General features: G+C 52.6%; 1 protein-coding gene across 4 annotated transcripts in view; it reads right to left on the bottom strand.

Moving 5' to 3' along the window:
• PARVB (parvin beta) overlaps positions 1-16374 on the bottom strand; it is a 143447-nt gene that overhangs the window by 18677 nt on the left and 108396 nt on the right. For 2 of the 4 annotated variants that reach the window (XM_032261410.1, XM_032261412.1), the window contains exons 8-10: positions 15329-15348; positions 5686-5747; positions 2397-2465 (exon numbers count right to left, since the gene is read on the bottom strand). In XM_032261410.1, coding sequence (XP_032117301.1) covers positions 2397-2465; positions 5686-5747; positions 15329-15348 — 151 coding nt within the window. The remainder of the gene's footprint in view (positions 1-2396; positions 2466-5685; positions 5748-15328; positions 15349-16374) is intronic. The other 2 variants (XM_032261411.1, XM_032261413.1) reach the window with 2 other exon arrangements.

The raw sequence follows: 16374 nt of genomic DNA, 5'->3' as shown, positions 1-16374 counted from the left end.
GAGTGCAGTGCGGGCTTCGCTCTAACGACTCCACTTCTAGGTGTTTATCCTGGGGAAGCAGACCGGGGCACAGACAGCGTGAACGAAGATGCTCTCTGCACTGCTGTTTACAGGAGCAGAAAACATCCAGCTGTGAGGCGCTGCTTTAATGAAGTGCAGTGCAGACTTCCAGCTGACGAGATACACTTCGCATTAAAAGTAACAAAATACAGGCGAGGTGGCTCACACCTGTAATCCCAGCACTTTGGAAGGCCAAGGCGGGTGGATCACAAGGTCAGGAGTTTGAGACCAGAGTGGCCAACATAGTGAAACCCCGTCTCTACTAAAAATACCACAATTCGCCGGGTGTGGTGGCAGATGCCTATAGTCCCAGCTACTCGGGAGGCTGAGGCAGGAGAATCGTTCGAACCAGGGAGGCGGAGGTTGCAATGAGCTGAGATGGTGCCACTGCATTCCAGCCTGGGTGACAGAATGAGACTCCGTCTCAAAAAAAAAAAAAAAAAAAAGTGACAAAAAATAGATAGATGGACAGACCAAGCAAGGGAAAAAGAATCAGACAGAAACACACATACTTTCTCTTACACCAAAAGATGTCCACAGTGTAGCTAGTGACATAAAACACATTACAAAGCAGTGGACAGCAAGATCCACCGTCATTTAGGAAAATACAGTTATGCACAAAAACTATCTAGAAAAATACACATCCAACCACGAACTGTAGTTAGTTACCCCAGAGGGTCTGAAGGCGGAGGTCTGCAGGAAAGGATAGAGGACGATTTTTACTTTTCACCTCCCCTGCTTCTGGGGTGCAAAGGTCTCAAACAGAAAACAATCCGAGGCTGAATGCGCAACATTTGTAAACTGCGGAAAACAATAAATGGTTGGCAAACAATACGCAAATAAATACACACATTAAAAACGCACCGTGATGCTGTCACGGACAGACCCACACTGCCCGTGACTCGCTGTCCACGTAGAGAACAGGTCTGAACAAAACCCTCTGCACAGTCATCCCCGGGTGATGGGATTACGGATGGTTTTTATTTGTTTTGCTTATCTGCATTTTCAGACATTTCTACAATGAACCTGAATTACTTTTTTAATTAGAAAAGCAAATGAGAAAAGTTAAAGAAGGAGAAGGGAATGGATTCGGCTGCCCTGGGGTTTAAGAAGGATCAGCTGTGCATTAGGGATGTCTGTACCAGGTGCTCAAAAGCCTCCGCATCCAAGTACCCCGCTAATCCTGGGAAAATTGTATTTTGTCATTAATGCTTGCTGAGTGCTCAAAAACATATTTTCACGATGCTCCTTTAGCTCTGAGCGGGGGTTGGGGCTGGAGGAGTAAACTTGATATACTCATTGCAGAAGGAATATGTTACACATACTGACCAGGAGGACATTTGCCAGGTCCCAGCCACAGGGTGACAGCGGCGCTCAACAGAGGCTGAAGGGGCCAGTGTGTTCTTTTACTTTTTCTTTTTTTGAAAGTGAGTCTCGCTTTTGCTGCCCAGGCTGGAGTGCAATGGTGTGATCTCGGCTCACCACAACCTCCGCCTCCCGAGTTCAAGCGATTCTCCTGCCTCAGCCTCCAGAGTAGCTGGGACTACAGGCACGCACCACCACACCTGGCTAATTTTGTATTTTTAGTAGAGGCGAGGTTTCTCCATGTTGGTCAGGCTGGTCTTGAACTCCTGACCCTAGGTGATTCACCCACCTTGGCCTCCTAAGGGCCAGCACGTTCTAGATGGAGGAATTGCAGGTGCCAAGGCCCTGTGGTGGGCTTGGGTGGAGCCCTGGAGAGTGTTAGAGGTTGAATATCACCCTCAGGTGTTTTGGGGTTTTGCATCTCCCAGAAAAAGACACAGTGGAACCCTAATCACCAAAACCTGTGAATGTGGCATATTGCAAACGGGTTCACACAGATGCAGTCAGGTAAAGATGAAGTCATGGGCGGGCTCCCATCCAGCATGACCAAGTCCTGGTTAAATGGGAAAATCTGGACACAGAGACGCGCACACAAGGACAACACCGATGCGTGTACAAGCCGAGGAAGCCGACGATCCCAGCAAAACCCCAGAAGCTGGGAGAGAGGCCAGGAAGAGATCCTCCCGCACGGCCTCGGAGGGAACCCACCCAGACCACACCTTGAGTTTGGATTCCGAGGCTCCAGCACCCCAGGACACAGAGGTCTGTTGTTTCAGCCACTTGGCTCGTGGTGCTTTGTGGCAACAGCCCCAGGAAAGGAAGACAGAGGGGCTGAGAAGGCCGCGGTGGTTATTTCTGCCCGCGCCACGGGAATTCCTTGCAAGATGAGCAAAATGGCCCCAGCTGTGTTCACCGCCCCACCTGGGATGAAAACACCGACTGAACACAGCGGCGGGCAAAACCGCGTATACCTGGGTCTCCAGTTCCGTCACCTCCAGGTTCAGCTTGTTCAGGTGCTTGTTCACAAAAGTGATGAGAGACTGCCAAGAACAAAAGAGACACAGAAGCCATGAGTGGCCGCGTGCAGGCCCCATCTGGAGGGGCAGGCTTGACATTTGCCAGCCCTGGCGCCGTGAAACGCTTTCATCATCTCCCGTTTGCTGAAATAAAGAGCCCGTGTTTCAAACGCAACATCCCGACAATAGCCCCAAGTTTTCATGGCACTGTGCCCGCGTCTATCCTGGCTATGCGTGTCCCTGTTCACCAACCCATGCGCACATATGCCTATCCGCACACGCGTGCCGTATTTAACAATCACACTGAAGAACACTCGATGCCCTTAAGAAAGATACAAAACTGCCAGGGGAGGATCGCTACATTTGCAAATGTATCTTAGATGTGACCTGGAACCATGAACGGCACACTCAGAATGACTGACAGGGAGGCACTGCCTTGGGCCACGCCTATTGAGGTTTTTTTCATTTTTTTTTTTTTGAGATGGGGTTTTGCTCTGCCGCCCAGGCTGGAGTGCAATGGTGCAATCTCAGCTCACTGCAACCTCCGCCTCCCAGGTTCAAGGGATTCTCCTGCTTCAACCTACATAGTACCTGGGATTACAGGCATGCACCACCATGCCCAACTAATTTTGTATTTTTAGTAGAGACGGGGTTTCTCCATGTTGGTCAGGCTGGTTTCTAACTCCCGACCTCAGGTGATCCACCTATTTGGGCCTCCCAAATTGCTGGGATTATAGGCGTGAGTCACCATGCCCGGCCCGCCTGTGGATTTTCAGTGCATGGGGAGATCCACTCAGGGGGTTCTCTCCAGGCAGCAGGGATTTTCTGAGCCCTGTTATGTAGGTACCAAGGGGCAGTGGCTTCTCTCCAGCAGTTCAAAACCTGTCATCTGTAATTCCTCAGCGACTGAACTGAAATTTTCTGGAAACTCAATACTACCCACCACTGCCCATATGATTTCTTACCCATTCTGCTCAAATTGACTGAGCAGTTACTATGTGCCAAGCATGCTGCTTGGCGTTAAGGACAGAAACACAGTAAAGAGAGCTCCATCCCCGGCCCCTGACACAGGGCCTGGGATGTAGTTCTCCGCATGCATGTAATGGTGGGACGGAGTCATCAGGAGCTAGGGCACTGCAGGGAAACATGCAGTGCAGGGGAGATTTCATGAGCCAAAGGAGAGGTGTGCAGACCCCCATTAAGACCTAGGAGAGGGGGCATTGGAGCTGGACTTGAGGGTGCACCAGTGCCAAGTAGGAGTGAGCTGAGTGGGTACCCAGGGGCATACGGGACAGAGACTTGGACCCCAGGCAGAGGGCTGAGGTCTCTAGGCAGACACAGAGCTGTGGAGTGTCACTGCCAGGGCAGAAGAGAGGGGGATGAGGGCATTGGAAGGGATCCAGGGCCTGGCAACTTCCATCCTCCAGGTTCCTGGGGACAGAGCATGCTCAGAGGACCAAGCCCAACAGAGAGACCCTCTGTTACCAGCAAGGCTGGGACCCTAACCAAGGAGGAGCCCTGGGGAGCTGCAGAGCCCAGCTTGACAGGAAGGGGAGGGTAGGAAGCTCCTCCCACGTGTCTAGGGCTGGCCCAGGGGCCTCCTCAGGGACTGCTGCAGCCTAGGGGGGAGAGACAGAGACAGAGACAGAGAAAGAGAGACAGAGAGACATCTGCAAACACTTTGGGGTCTTCAGGCTGTGGTTGATGTGGGTGGGATGGGAGGGAATAGGAGGGGACGACCCAGGGAGAAACCTACAGATGGGGGAAGGGACCCCTGATTTCATTCTGGGGCCCAGAGAACCACAAACACCGAAACTTGCATGTGAAGGTGAGGACAGGGCAGGCTGAAGCAGGCAAAACAAGATTCCATCTCGTTTCTTGCCGGTGGCTCCAGTGCCCAAAATGTGTCTTTCAAAGAATGAATGAACATCGTATCTACTGAGAGATGAAGGGACCTTAGGCTACACCATGTTCAACATGCCGCAGGCGAAGCCCATGCACAGAATCCCAGTTTATCCTCACGGTCCCCCGAGAGGTAGGTAACATCCCTGTTTCCACTTGGCAGATGGGGAAACTGAGGCTGGGGTATAATCTCACCCCTCGCCGGAGGTCACACAATCGGGGGAGCTGGATTTGATTCATTCCCTGAACCAGTTCTGTCAGGGCCTCTAGGGGCCACATGTGACAGGGTGGAGGTGGGGGCCTCTGAGGCTCCAAGTGTATCCCTCACCACCCAAGAGTGCTCAGAAGGCTTTGTCCCAGAAGGGCCGTTAGCACGGTTCCAACAGCCTTTTACAAAGTGCCTCCAAGAATGAAGGATCTCATTGTTTAAACCCAGACCAACATTTTCCAAAAGTGGGTTCCACAGAAATATAACACCTTCCACCCCAAAATGAATAGATAAATAAACCGCACTATCAACAAACACCTTTGGAAAATGCTTCCTACCAAGCTCCCTCTTGGAGAAGTACAGTACAGGTCAGCCTATTAAAGGCTCTGACAAGTCCTGCACTAAGCAAGCTGTTTGATTGAGTAAGCTGTCCTAGAAAGGAGAACTCCTTCACCTGCACCATGGTTAGAAATAAGTGCTCCTCCGATGTTATGGGAAGAAGGGATGCATGTGCATTTACCCCACTGCAGCCTCCCGAATGGGATGCCTGCAGGTAAGTTAATGTGCAGCTAATGGGCCCCTGTTCCTTTCGAGGGGAACAAGCCTTCCTGGCAGGTCCCCCAAAGCTGAGCACTCCCAGCACCCACCTCCAGAGACTTGGCATTTTTTCCATCCACAGATTGACCAGCAGGCTGCCTGGGCTGGTGAGGGCCCATCCTCTGTCTGCAGGGAAACGGGCCAAGTCCATGCATGGCACGGCTCAGCCGCACAGGCCTGCGTGTTTATGGGGCAGGCCGGGGACGGTCATGAGGCCAGCGAGAGCAGCAGGCTGACATGCTTAAAAACATTTCCACATTGAAAAAAGGCCTCGAGTCAGAACTGCTGGCTGGGTAATTCACTTAACAGAAGTGGAGCGGGCAGGCAGGAGGATACCCAGGGAGCAGAGATGTTGAGTTAAAAGGCGCTAATTTTATGCACTGTGGTTACGTTTTCTGACTGTAATTACATTTCAATCCATGTGGCAAACATTTCTGAGATTCCAAACATTTTCCCACCTTCTTCCCAGCGGGCATTTGTGCTGTCAAAAAGCCAGAGCCAGAGGAGAACACATCCAACACCCCACCAACAGCTTACCTTCTTCACCACGCTGAGCTTGTCCGGGGCGTGGTCGAAGAGCGTGTCGAAGGCGTCCCGCTCTGAGGACATGGAGAGAGACACAGAGGAGCAGTTATGGAGGCCCGCGGTGCTGCCCTAATCCTGGGCCCCCCCGGGGACATGCCAGCTTCTGATCCCTGAGGAGGTTCAGCCTGAACTCCCACACCTGCCTAGAATCCTTCCAATTCCTGCCAGAATGAAAGAGCTGACCCCGACGATCAGTCCTGGCCAGACCAAAGTGAGCAAGCGCGCTTCGGCACAACCAGAACAGCGTGGACTAGAGGCTGCAAGGGGTCCCTTCCGCCTGCTCTTTACCTTTTCACATGAAACACGTCGATGGCACCTGGCATCCGCCCCTGCCACGTCCTAGGACTTGAGGCGTCCTGAATTCTCCCTGCTCCCACGCTCCTTGTCTACCAGCAAACAGCACCTGTGAATCCAACCACTTCCCCCGCGGCCGTGGCAGAGCCGCTCACACCTCACTGCTCCTTGCCTGGGAGCAGCTGCAGCCTCCTACTCCACTCCCGGCCCCTGATCCCTTCTTCACAGCAGGCAGAGTAAGCCCTTTCAAGTGCAAACGGAATAATTTGTTCCCCCTCTCCACTCCCTCCACAACGAAAACCCTCCAACCGCTTCTTATCATGCTTAGAATAAAATCCATCCTCTCTCCCATGGGCCATGGGACACTCAGAGAAAATCCATCCTCTCTTTCACGGGCCATGGGACTCTTGGGCTCAGAGTCATCCTCCTACACACACCCTCCGTGACTTCACCCATCGACCAGCCTCCCAGCTGCTCCTGACACTGGGGCGCCCTGCCTCAGAGCCTTTGCACCTGCTGCCATGGAGGGAGCTCCCACAGGGGCATAAGGGACAGAGACTTGGACCCCAGGCAGAGGGCTGAGGTCTCTAGGCAGACATAGAGCTGTGGGGTGTCACTGCCAGGGCAGAAGAGAGGCAGACGAGGGCATCTGGAAGGGATCCAGGGCCCAGCAACTTCCATCTTCCAGGTTCCCGGGGACAGAGCATGCACAGAGGACCAAGCCCAACAGAGAGACCCTCTGTTACCAGCCAGGCTGGGACTCCAACCAAGGGGGAGCCCTGGGGAGCTGCAGAGCCCAGCTTGACAGGAAGGGGAGGGTAGGAAGCTCCTTCCACGTGTCTAGGGCTGGCCCAGGAGCCTCCTCAGGGACCACCCTGGCCTAGGGGAGAGAGAGAGAAAGAGAGAGAGAGACAGAGACAGAGTGAGAGAGACAGAGAAAGCCCAGAAAGAGAAGGAGGAAGGGATTAGGCCCAGGTAAGCCAGAGGCCCAGGGAGAGACGCCAGCCAGGCCTCCTCCCAGAGGAAGCACGCTGGTCCCTTCCTGCCAGGCCGGCTGCCCAGCAGGCAGCTCACAGCCCCCTGCCCAGCCCAGCCCAGGTAGCCTCTTCCTTGGCCTTGTGGAGGTGGTGACAAACAAGGTGGAAAGGAGAGAAGGAAAGTGTACGTGAGCACGTGTGTACACGTGTGTATGTGTGTGCATGTGCACGCGTTGGGGGAGGGGAGGGAAGTTTTCTTCACCTAAAGACTGACACTGACCAAAATGCCCCAGCCTCTGGACACCTGCCAGCCTTCTAATGCAGCAGCTGTAAAGTATTTTTATAATCATCTAAGTCAGAGCACACTCAATAAGACAGTCGGCTAAGGGGCCAAAAAAAAAAAAAGTGAAATCTTTACAAAGCAGCACGCAAACTATAAATGCAGCTTAAGAAAAACCCCAGGAGCAGAAGAGTGCTTGACGTCAGCAGGGTATATTTAGCTGGGCCACTGCTGGGCTGGCAGAGTCAAGCCACCAGGGAGGCATCAGTGCCGCAGAGGCCTCGCTGCAGGCCACCGTGCCCCTGGACCTGGGGGACTGGCGTCACGTCACACAGCCCACACAGCAGGGAGGGACCCCCAGCTCTGAAAACGGGCGCTGGGGGCCAGCCACAGGACCCGGGGCATTTGGAAGGGATCCAGGGCCGCCAAATTCTGTCCTCCAGGTTCCTGGGGGCAGAGCATGCTCAGAAGGCCCAGCCCAGCAGAGAGACCCTCTGTTACCAGCCAGGCTGGGATCCCAACACAAGGAGCAGGCCTGGGGAGCTGCGGAACCCAGCTTGACAGGAAGGGGAGGGTAGGAAGCTCCTCCTGCCTGTCTAGGGCTGGCCCAGGGGCCTCCTCAGGGACTGCCCCAGACTAGCAGGGAGAGAGAGAGACAGAGGGAGAGGGAGAGCGAGCGCATACGCACATACTGTACTGCTGTGACGTGCCTGGCCTTGGGAACAAACTAAATGCAGATCCCAGCTGCCTGACTTCGCACCCCATGACTTTGGGCAAATCCTCCCCTCTCCAACCCCATTTCTTCCTCCGTAAAGGTGGCATTCTGATGGCCCCTGCCTCGCCCTTGGTGTGGAAGGAAGCGGGACAGTGAGCAGAGGCAGGAGTGCAGTGCCTGGCAGGAGCGATGTTGGCCCTCAGTCCTTACAGCTCCCTCTCGTCCTATCCCCCAGAGCCTCCGCAGGCTCTGGAGATGCCACAGAGATAAACAAGGAGCGGCCCTGCTCTTGGGAGAGGCACAGACTCGGGGGAGGGCCTGGAGAGGGAGTCAACTCTGATAGTGCAATCCTGTTAGCGTCAGAAAAGAGGAGTCCAGGCCGGGTCTGCCCAAGTTCAACCTGCAAGAACGCTCAGCTTGGTCCCCGTCATGTTCTGTTTTGGTTTTGATTTTTTGGCTTTTTAAGACAGAGTCTCATTCTGTCGCCAGGCTGGAGTGCAGTGGTGCAATCTTGGTTCCCTGCAACCTCTGCCTCCCAAGTTCAAGCGATTCTCCTGCCTCAGCCTCCTGAGTAGCTGGGATTACAGGCATGCAACACCGCGCCAGGCTAATATTTGTATTTTTAGTAGAGACGGGGTTTTGCCATGTTGGTCAGGCTGGTCTTGAACTCCTGACCTCAAGTGATCCACCCGCCTCAGCCTCCCAAAGCATTGGGATTACAGGCGTGAGCCACGGTGCCCGGCCAGAGTCAACAGCTCTTAAATGGGAAGGTCTGTCCAAAAGTTCTGAACTTCCGGCCTCTCTTGAAGAACTGGAGGCTTTGGCAACAGTAAGCCTGCGCTTGCACCTGGCAGCAGGGAGCAGCCCCAGGGATGGGGGTGTGGGCTCTGCAGTGTGCCCCAGACCCCACCACTCCCCACTGCCACCCAGCGGGGGTGAAGGGGCAGCTGGCGTTATCACTGCACAATCTAGCCACTCTCCCTTTTTATATTACCAGCCTGGTCCCTGGAGGCACCTGAGTCTGAACCAAGGGCTGGTGGACCTGAATAAGGCTTCATGAGGCAGCCCTGGGGTTCAAGCCCGGCTTGCTGGGGCAAGAGGAGGAGGAAAGGTGCTCCACTGAGCTAGCAGCAGGCACAAGGAGAGATGCCAGAAAGCCCAGAGCAGGTTCAAGAGCCAGGTGGTGGGACAGAGGTCGAAGAAGGCTGATCACTAGCAGCTCGGGATTGCAGCTCCCACTGAAAGAGCAGAGAACGAGAGGACGCCACACTTTCAGATCAATTTTTGTTGCTCACGCACCAGGAGATTCCCAGCGGAGGAGCCCCACGTGTCGCCAGCGCGACTCTTGAGGCCGCTGAGGCGGTTTTGCCGCTGCTTTGGTGCGGCGGTTCTTGGTGCAGAGTCAGAAAAGCACCATCAATCTTAAAGCCGCTGTTTTGGCTGGCGTAGTGGGTTGCTCAGATTCTAGCGCCGGGAATCAACAAGTTGGACGTCCATTCAGAAACCCAATTATAAAGACGGTAATCATAAAGACCACAGATGGATACATTTATAACAAAGGGAAGAAACCAGCCTAAAAAGGCTGAGAATACCCAAAATCAGAATGCCTCTCCCTCTGCAGGGGATCACAGTTCCTCATCAGCAACAGAACAAGGCCTGATGGAGAAAGACTGTGTTCCATTAGCAGAAGCAGGCTTTAAAAAGTGGATGATAAGAAACTTCTGGGAATTAAAAGAACTTGTTCTAGCCCAATGCAAAGAAACTAAGAACTTTGAAAAAAGGTTTGACGAAATGTTAAAAATAACACACAATTTAGAGAGGAATATAAGTGAATTAATGGAGCTGAAAAATACAACACGAGAACTTCGCGAACTATGCACAAGTTTTAACAGCCGAATTGATCAAGCAGAAGAAAAGATATCAGAGGTCGAAGACCAACTTCATGAAATAAAACAAAAAGACAAGATTAGAGAAAAAAGGATAAAAAAGAACGAGCAAAGTCTCCAAGAAATATGGGACTATGTGAAAAGACCTAATCTACGCTTGATAGGTGTACCTGAATGTGACGAAGAGAATCAATCCAAGCTGGAAAATACGCTTCAGGATATTATTCAGGAAAACTTTCCCAACCTAGCAAGGCAGGACAATATTCAACTCCAGGAAATACAGAGAACACCACAAAAATATTCCTCAAGAAGACCAACCTCAAGGCACATAATCGCCAGATTCACCAGGGTTGAAATGAAAGAAAATACTGAGGGCAGCCAGAGAGAAAGGTCAGGTTACCCATAAAGGGAAGCCCATCAGACTCACAGCAGATCTCTCAGCAGAAACCCTACAAGACAGAAGAGAGTGGGTGCCAATATTCAATATCCTTAAAGAAACGAACTTTCAACCCAGAATTTTACATCCAGCCAAACTAAGCTTCATAAGCGAAGGAAAAATAAAATCTTTTGTGAACAAGCAAGCACTCAGAGATTTCATCACCACCAGGCCTGCTTTACAAGAGCTTCTGAAAGAACCACTACAAATAGAAAGGAACAACCAGTATCAGCCTTTCTAAAAAATGCCAAAAAATAAAGAACATCAACATAATTAAGAAATTGCATCAACTAATGGGCAAAACAGCCAGCTAACATTAAATGACAGTATCAAACACACATATATTGTTATTAATTCTAAATTTAAATCGACTAAATCCCCCAATCCAAAGACACAGACAAGCAAAAAAAAGCCAAGACCCATTGGTATGCTACATCCAGATCCATCTCACATGTAAGGATACATAAAGACTTAAAACAAAGGGATGGAGAAAAATTTACCAACCAAATGGAGAGCAAAAATAAATAGAAAGCAGGAGTTGCAATTTTTGCTGATAAAATAGACTTCAAAGCAACAAAGATCAAAAGAAGCAAAGAAGGATATTACATAAAGATAAAAGGATCAATGTAACAAGAGGAGCTAAAGATCCTAAACATATATGCACCCAATACAGAAATACCCAGATATATAAGACTTACAAAGAGACTTGGACTCCCACACAATAATAGTGGAAGACGTACAGATCAATGAGACAGAAAGTTAACATCGATATTCAGGACTTGAACTCAGATCCGGAACAAGTAGACTTAATTAACATTCATAGAACTCTCCACTTTAAATACACAAAATATACACTCTTATCAGTACTACATCACATGTATTTACAGGTTTAAATGAAATATTGGTTGGCTGCTTGTTAATTATTTTCTTCCCTCATTTTTTTTCATGTCTCTATTATTAAACACAATTACAGGCATACCCATTTTTAGACTGCATTCTAGCCCGGGCAATAAAGCAACACCCCTGTTCTCTCTCCCTCGTCCTCTTTCTTCCTTTCCTTTATTCTTTTTTTTTTTTCTTTTTTTAAAAACTTTTTTTTTTTTTTTTTTTTTTTTTCCTAAAAAAAAAAAAAAAAAAAAAAAGAGCCGGGTGGCCTGTGAGAGCTGTGAACAGGGCTGTGGCCAGCAGCGTGGGAGTGACGGAGGGCACGGTCAGGAGCCGGGGGGCCGGGGTGGAGCTGGCGCTTCCGGAACAAGCTCTGTTGGCAGAAATGGGAGGGACGTGAAGGGGAATGACTAGGAGTTATAATGAGGGGGAAGAGGGTGGGGAAGGCACACCCCCCTCTTTCCCCTCCAGCCCAGGGCAGGCTCAGGAGGGGGAAGGGCCAGCGGAGAAGGCGCAGCAGCTGGCCCGTTGCCATGGAGACCAGGCTGCAACCTCTTTGGCTCCCCTGAGACTTGTTTCCGTGGAGAGAGGCCTCCTCACCCACCTCGGCCAGGGCAGTGATACCATCAAGAGGCAGCGAGGATCTGTGGAGCCACCTCTCTTGCTGGAATGATGGAGAGTGGGTGGAGCAGAGCCCCCACCCCTCCCTGGCTCAGGGTGCTCGTGGGGAAACTGAGGCCCAGAAGACTGCTTCTGGCAAAGCTCAGCACATGAGCCAAGGAGGGTCTGCCCGGCCTTCTAGAAGCTCCTAGAACATCTGGCACCAGCTGCATGGCAGACTGGCCAGGCTAGCTGCTTTGGTGGGGTGGGGTGAAGGGGCAGCCTGAGGAAGGGTCAGCTCCAGCCCACAGGGCACCTCCTCGGGTCAAGGAGCCATGTGTGAAGGGAGAAAAGCAGGGGCTCTGGGTGCTCCTGAAAGTTTGCTGGCACCAGTGTCTGCCAGGCACGTGCAGGCTTCGTTGTGTAAACACTGGCGCAGGGAAGAAGAGCCAGGCCATGCCCCAGAGCAGAGTGAGGCTTGGTTCATCACATGACTACAGAAATAACTAAGCCGTGGTGCGGGGTGGGGAGGACTGCCAGCGGAAGGCAGTTTAGGGCAGTGGAGTCAGAGAGGGCCTCCCTGATCAGTGACATTTGAACCAAGAGCTGGCGGAGCTGAAGGAGTGAGCCATGGGGTAATCAAGAGGGAGAGCATTCAGGTGGAGGTTGCTGGAGGAGAGAGCGCCCCAGGGTGCTCTTGGGGTCTGGAGGAGGCAAGTGGCGTGGTAGGGAAGCCAAGACAAGGCATGCTGCTGCCCCCACGGGAGCGGGGGCTGGGCCAGAAGCCCTGCTTCACCTGAGGGTGGCAGGCTGGGTAACCAGGAGACTTGGGAGCCTGCGTCAGCGGAAGCAGCAAGCCCGGGGGCAGAACTAATTGCCTGTCACCGACTAATAGGCTGTTTGCATTTTCTGAAGCACAGAGCATAAAGCCTACAGCGTAATGAGAACACTCCATCGGCCTCTTGTGCAAATTGGTCTTGTGATCCCACAGTCCCGATGCCCCTGGAGAGGCAGCTGGGTCCACTTTCCACATGTGACACCTGGCTCTTACCTGGAGAGCCACTGCCCTGCACATCAGACCCTAAAGCTCATTCCTAGGGTGGCAGGGGCTCCGCGGCCAGGCTTCCGGGCCCTCGGGCCACAGGGTGCCACACACAGCCCGAGGCCCGTGTGCCCCCAACTCAATGGTACAGGCTTTTTCCTAAATCTCCAACGAGGCCCGTACCAAACACAGAAGTGACAGCGCCACAGAAAGCCAAAAACATTCGGAAATGCTTGATGCGCCCACTCTCCTCATCTCTAGGCCTCTACAATTCCAAAGGGGTGCTGAGCCTCCTCTGGAAGAAAGGGTGGAGAGAGGGTAACAGAGGGGGGCACTGTGCCCTCAAAGTGTGCCTACACCTAGACGCAGGGTGGGGAGATGCCTCGCTCCGGCCCCATGAGCTGTGGCCCCACGGCGGTTTCGCCTCCCTCAGCAACCACACACAGGTTTCTCTTTCTTGTCCTTTGTTTTTTTATAATAGAGATGTTTTAAAAGAGCTGAAAGTCTCCTTAAAAAAAAAAAAAAAAAGCGAAGGCCTGTGAATGTCCCCAGCACAGCGGAAGGTCTCACAAAGGAAGCCTCTCGGACGTATCCTCACTGCATCTTCTCAATTCAAGCCCCGTGGGATCTGAGCCCCGTCCCCTCACCGTAGGCGTGATGGTTAACACTGTCAACTGGATTGGACTGAGGGATCCAGGGTTTGGTCCCTGGGTGTGTCTGTGAGGGTGTTGCCAAAGGAGACTGACATGAGTCAGTGGCTGGGAGAGGGAGACCAGCCTTGATCTGGGTGGGCACCACCTCATCAGCTGCCAGCGCAGCCAGAATAAAAAGCAGGCCGCAGAGTGTGAACAGACTAGACGGGCCTCGCCTCCCAGGCTTCATCTTCCTCCCATGCTGGATGCTTCTTGAACATCAGACTCTAAGTTCCTCAGCTTTGGGGTTTGGACTGGCTTCCTTGCTCCTCAGCTTATAGACGGCCTACTGTGGGACCTTGTGATGGTACGCACTAATGTCCTTAATAAACTCCCCTTAATATATATATATGTCTGTGCTATCGCTTCTGTCCCTCTAGAGAACCCTAATACAACAGGTAAGCAGCGATGGCATCCTAGCTGGTCCCCATAATCACTTTGAAGTTACAGAGCCCCATGGCCGAGCTGGCCCAGCCCTCAATGTATAGTACTCAGGGGGTGGCACCCCCAGCCGGAGGACCCCCAAAGGGACAGGCATCAGCTCCGGGCTGGCAGGCTGGAGAGGCAGATGGGAAATTTCTATTTGGATTCCATTTTTCCTCTTAAGAACTGTTCTCCCCTCCCTGCTCACTGGAGAACATGGTATTTGGGGGTCAAGGGGTTTCTCTTTTGAAATGCTCCCCAAAGCAGGGAGCCTGGCCAGGCCGAGGGCTGGGGTAGCCTGGCTCTGAGGGTTGAAATGTTGCCATCTCTTGCTGAGATGAAGATGGGGTCTCAGGCTTCAGTTGGGGGGAAGAGAGAGCAATTGGGAACAGCCACTGAAAACCAACACTAAAACCACCACACAGAGGGCTGCCCGCCCCCGCCCCCGCCACGCAGGGCACTCACCTGTGATCTCACCCAATCCTCACAGCAGCCCTGCTCAGGGAGAGCCTTTTACGCTCCCATTTCACAGATGAGGAGCAGAGAGAGGAAAGGGCAGGCCACAGGCCACCAGCCAGGGCTGGGCCCTGGCTGCCTGACTCTGAGGAAGTCTGCTAACCAGGCAGTTTCCAAGAGGAAGTAATGCATGTGGAAGGACATCACAGAGGTGAACCATTCTCTCCCAGCCAGTTAACGATGCGCCATATACCAGCTGCCTCTCCTCCCTCCCCTTTACCCTTGACTGCTCCTGCCCCAGCCCTGGACGGTTCCAGCCAGTGATGTCCCAGGCCCCCCTCCCACTTCCCTGGCTAGCCACCCAGCCTTCCACCCCACCCTTTTTTTTTTTTTTTTTTAAAGACAGAGTCTCGCTCTGTCGCCCAGACTGGAGCACAATGGCGTGGTCTCGGCTCACTACAACCTCCACCTCCTGGGTTCACGCAATTCTGCCGCAGCCTCCCAAGTAGCTGACATTACAGGCGCCTGCCACCACACCTGGCTGATTTTTGTATTTTTTAGTAGATATGGGGTTTCACCATGTTGGTCAGGCTGGTCTTGAACTACTGTCCTCAGGTGATCCAACTACCTCGGCCCCTCAAAGTGCTGGGATTACAGGTGTGAGTCACTGTGCCAGGCCCCACCCGACTCTACCTAGCACTACCCAGCCCCTCTCAGCTCTGAGAAACAAGCCCATTATACCGAAAGGTGGGGGCGGACAGCGTACTTTCTCTAGGATTACAGAACTACAGGGGCAGTGAGACCCACCCAGCTTCCCACTCCCCCCAGATGACCATGTACACTCTCGGGGAGCTTCCTGGGGCAGCCCTAACACACCTCCGTCTCCCCACTTTCCCCGGGGTTACTTACCGAACCGGCCCATCATCATCCTGCAAACAAGAGCACAGAGAAAGGCGTCAGATAGGTCACTCCGAATGCAGTTTCACAAGCAGCACGTGGAGGGTGAGGGACAGGCCACCCAGAAAGCCAGGCCCCTTGCTGCCCACGTGAAGGCCGACTGATAAAGCAGGTCACACTGTGCCATGTTCCAGCCCACTCTAATTATAAACAAGAGGTGCTCATGTGGATTATTCACGTTTGCACAAGATCAGCAGCAAATCACCACCTCTATTTGTGCATTAGCCATGCCGTGAATGCCTTTTGGAGGGGAGGCACTTAAATCAAGACAGTGGTTAGTTAACCTGAAGATTTCAGCAGATGATAGGGCTTCCGGCAGCCATGGAAGGCTCAAAACACAAGCTGGGCCAGGCACGGTGGATCACACCTGTAATCCCAGCATTTGGGAGGCAGAGGCAGATGGATCTTTTGAGGTCAGGAGCTCGAGATCAGCCTGGCCAAAATGGCGAAACCCTATCTCTATTAAAAATGCAAAAATCAGCCAGGTGCAGTGTCAGGTGCCTGTAATCCCAGCTACATGGGAGGCTGAGGCAGGAGAATCACCTGAACCCAGGAGGTGGAGGTCGCAGTGAGCCGAGACTGCCATTGCACTCCAGCCTGGGCAATGAGAGTAAAACTCTGTCTCAAAAACAGACAGACAAAAACCCAAGGCCGGAGACCAGCCTGGCCATTGTGGCGAAACCCCCTCTAAGAAAAGCACAAAGAAATTAGCTGGGTGTATTGGTGTGGACTGTGCTCCCAGCGACTCGGGAGCTGAGGTGGGAGGACCACTTGAGCCTGGGAGGTCGACGCTGCAGTGAGCTGGGATCGCACCGCTGCACTCCAGCCTGTGCAACAGAGCGAGACTCTCTCAAAAAAATGAATAAATAAACACACAAGGTTGCTGGTTACCCAAGTATTATGTTTCCAGGATAAACACAATGTACTCGCAGGACTCATGGAATTAAAGGATTCTGGGGAAGCATGAGGCCGGGCCCTGACCTCAGGCAGTGGGCAGT

The sequence above is a fragment of the Sapajus apella genome, unplaced genomic scaffold, assembly GCF_009761245.1.
Source record: "Sapajus apella isolate SASKATOON/1434 unplaced genomic scaffold, GSC_monkey_1.0 scaffold123, whole genome shotgun sequence".
NCBI lineage: Eukaryota > Metazoa > Chordata > Mammalia > Primates > Cebidae > Sapajus > Sapajus apella.
This window is presented reverse-complemented; position numbering and strand designations above follow the sequence as displayed.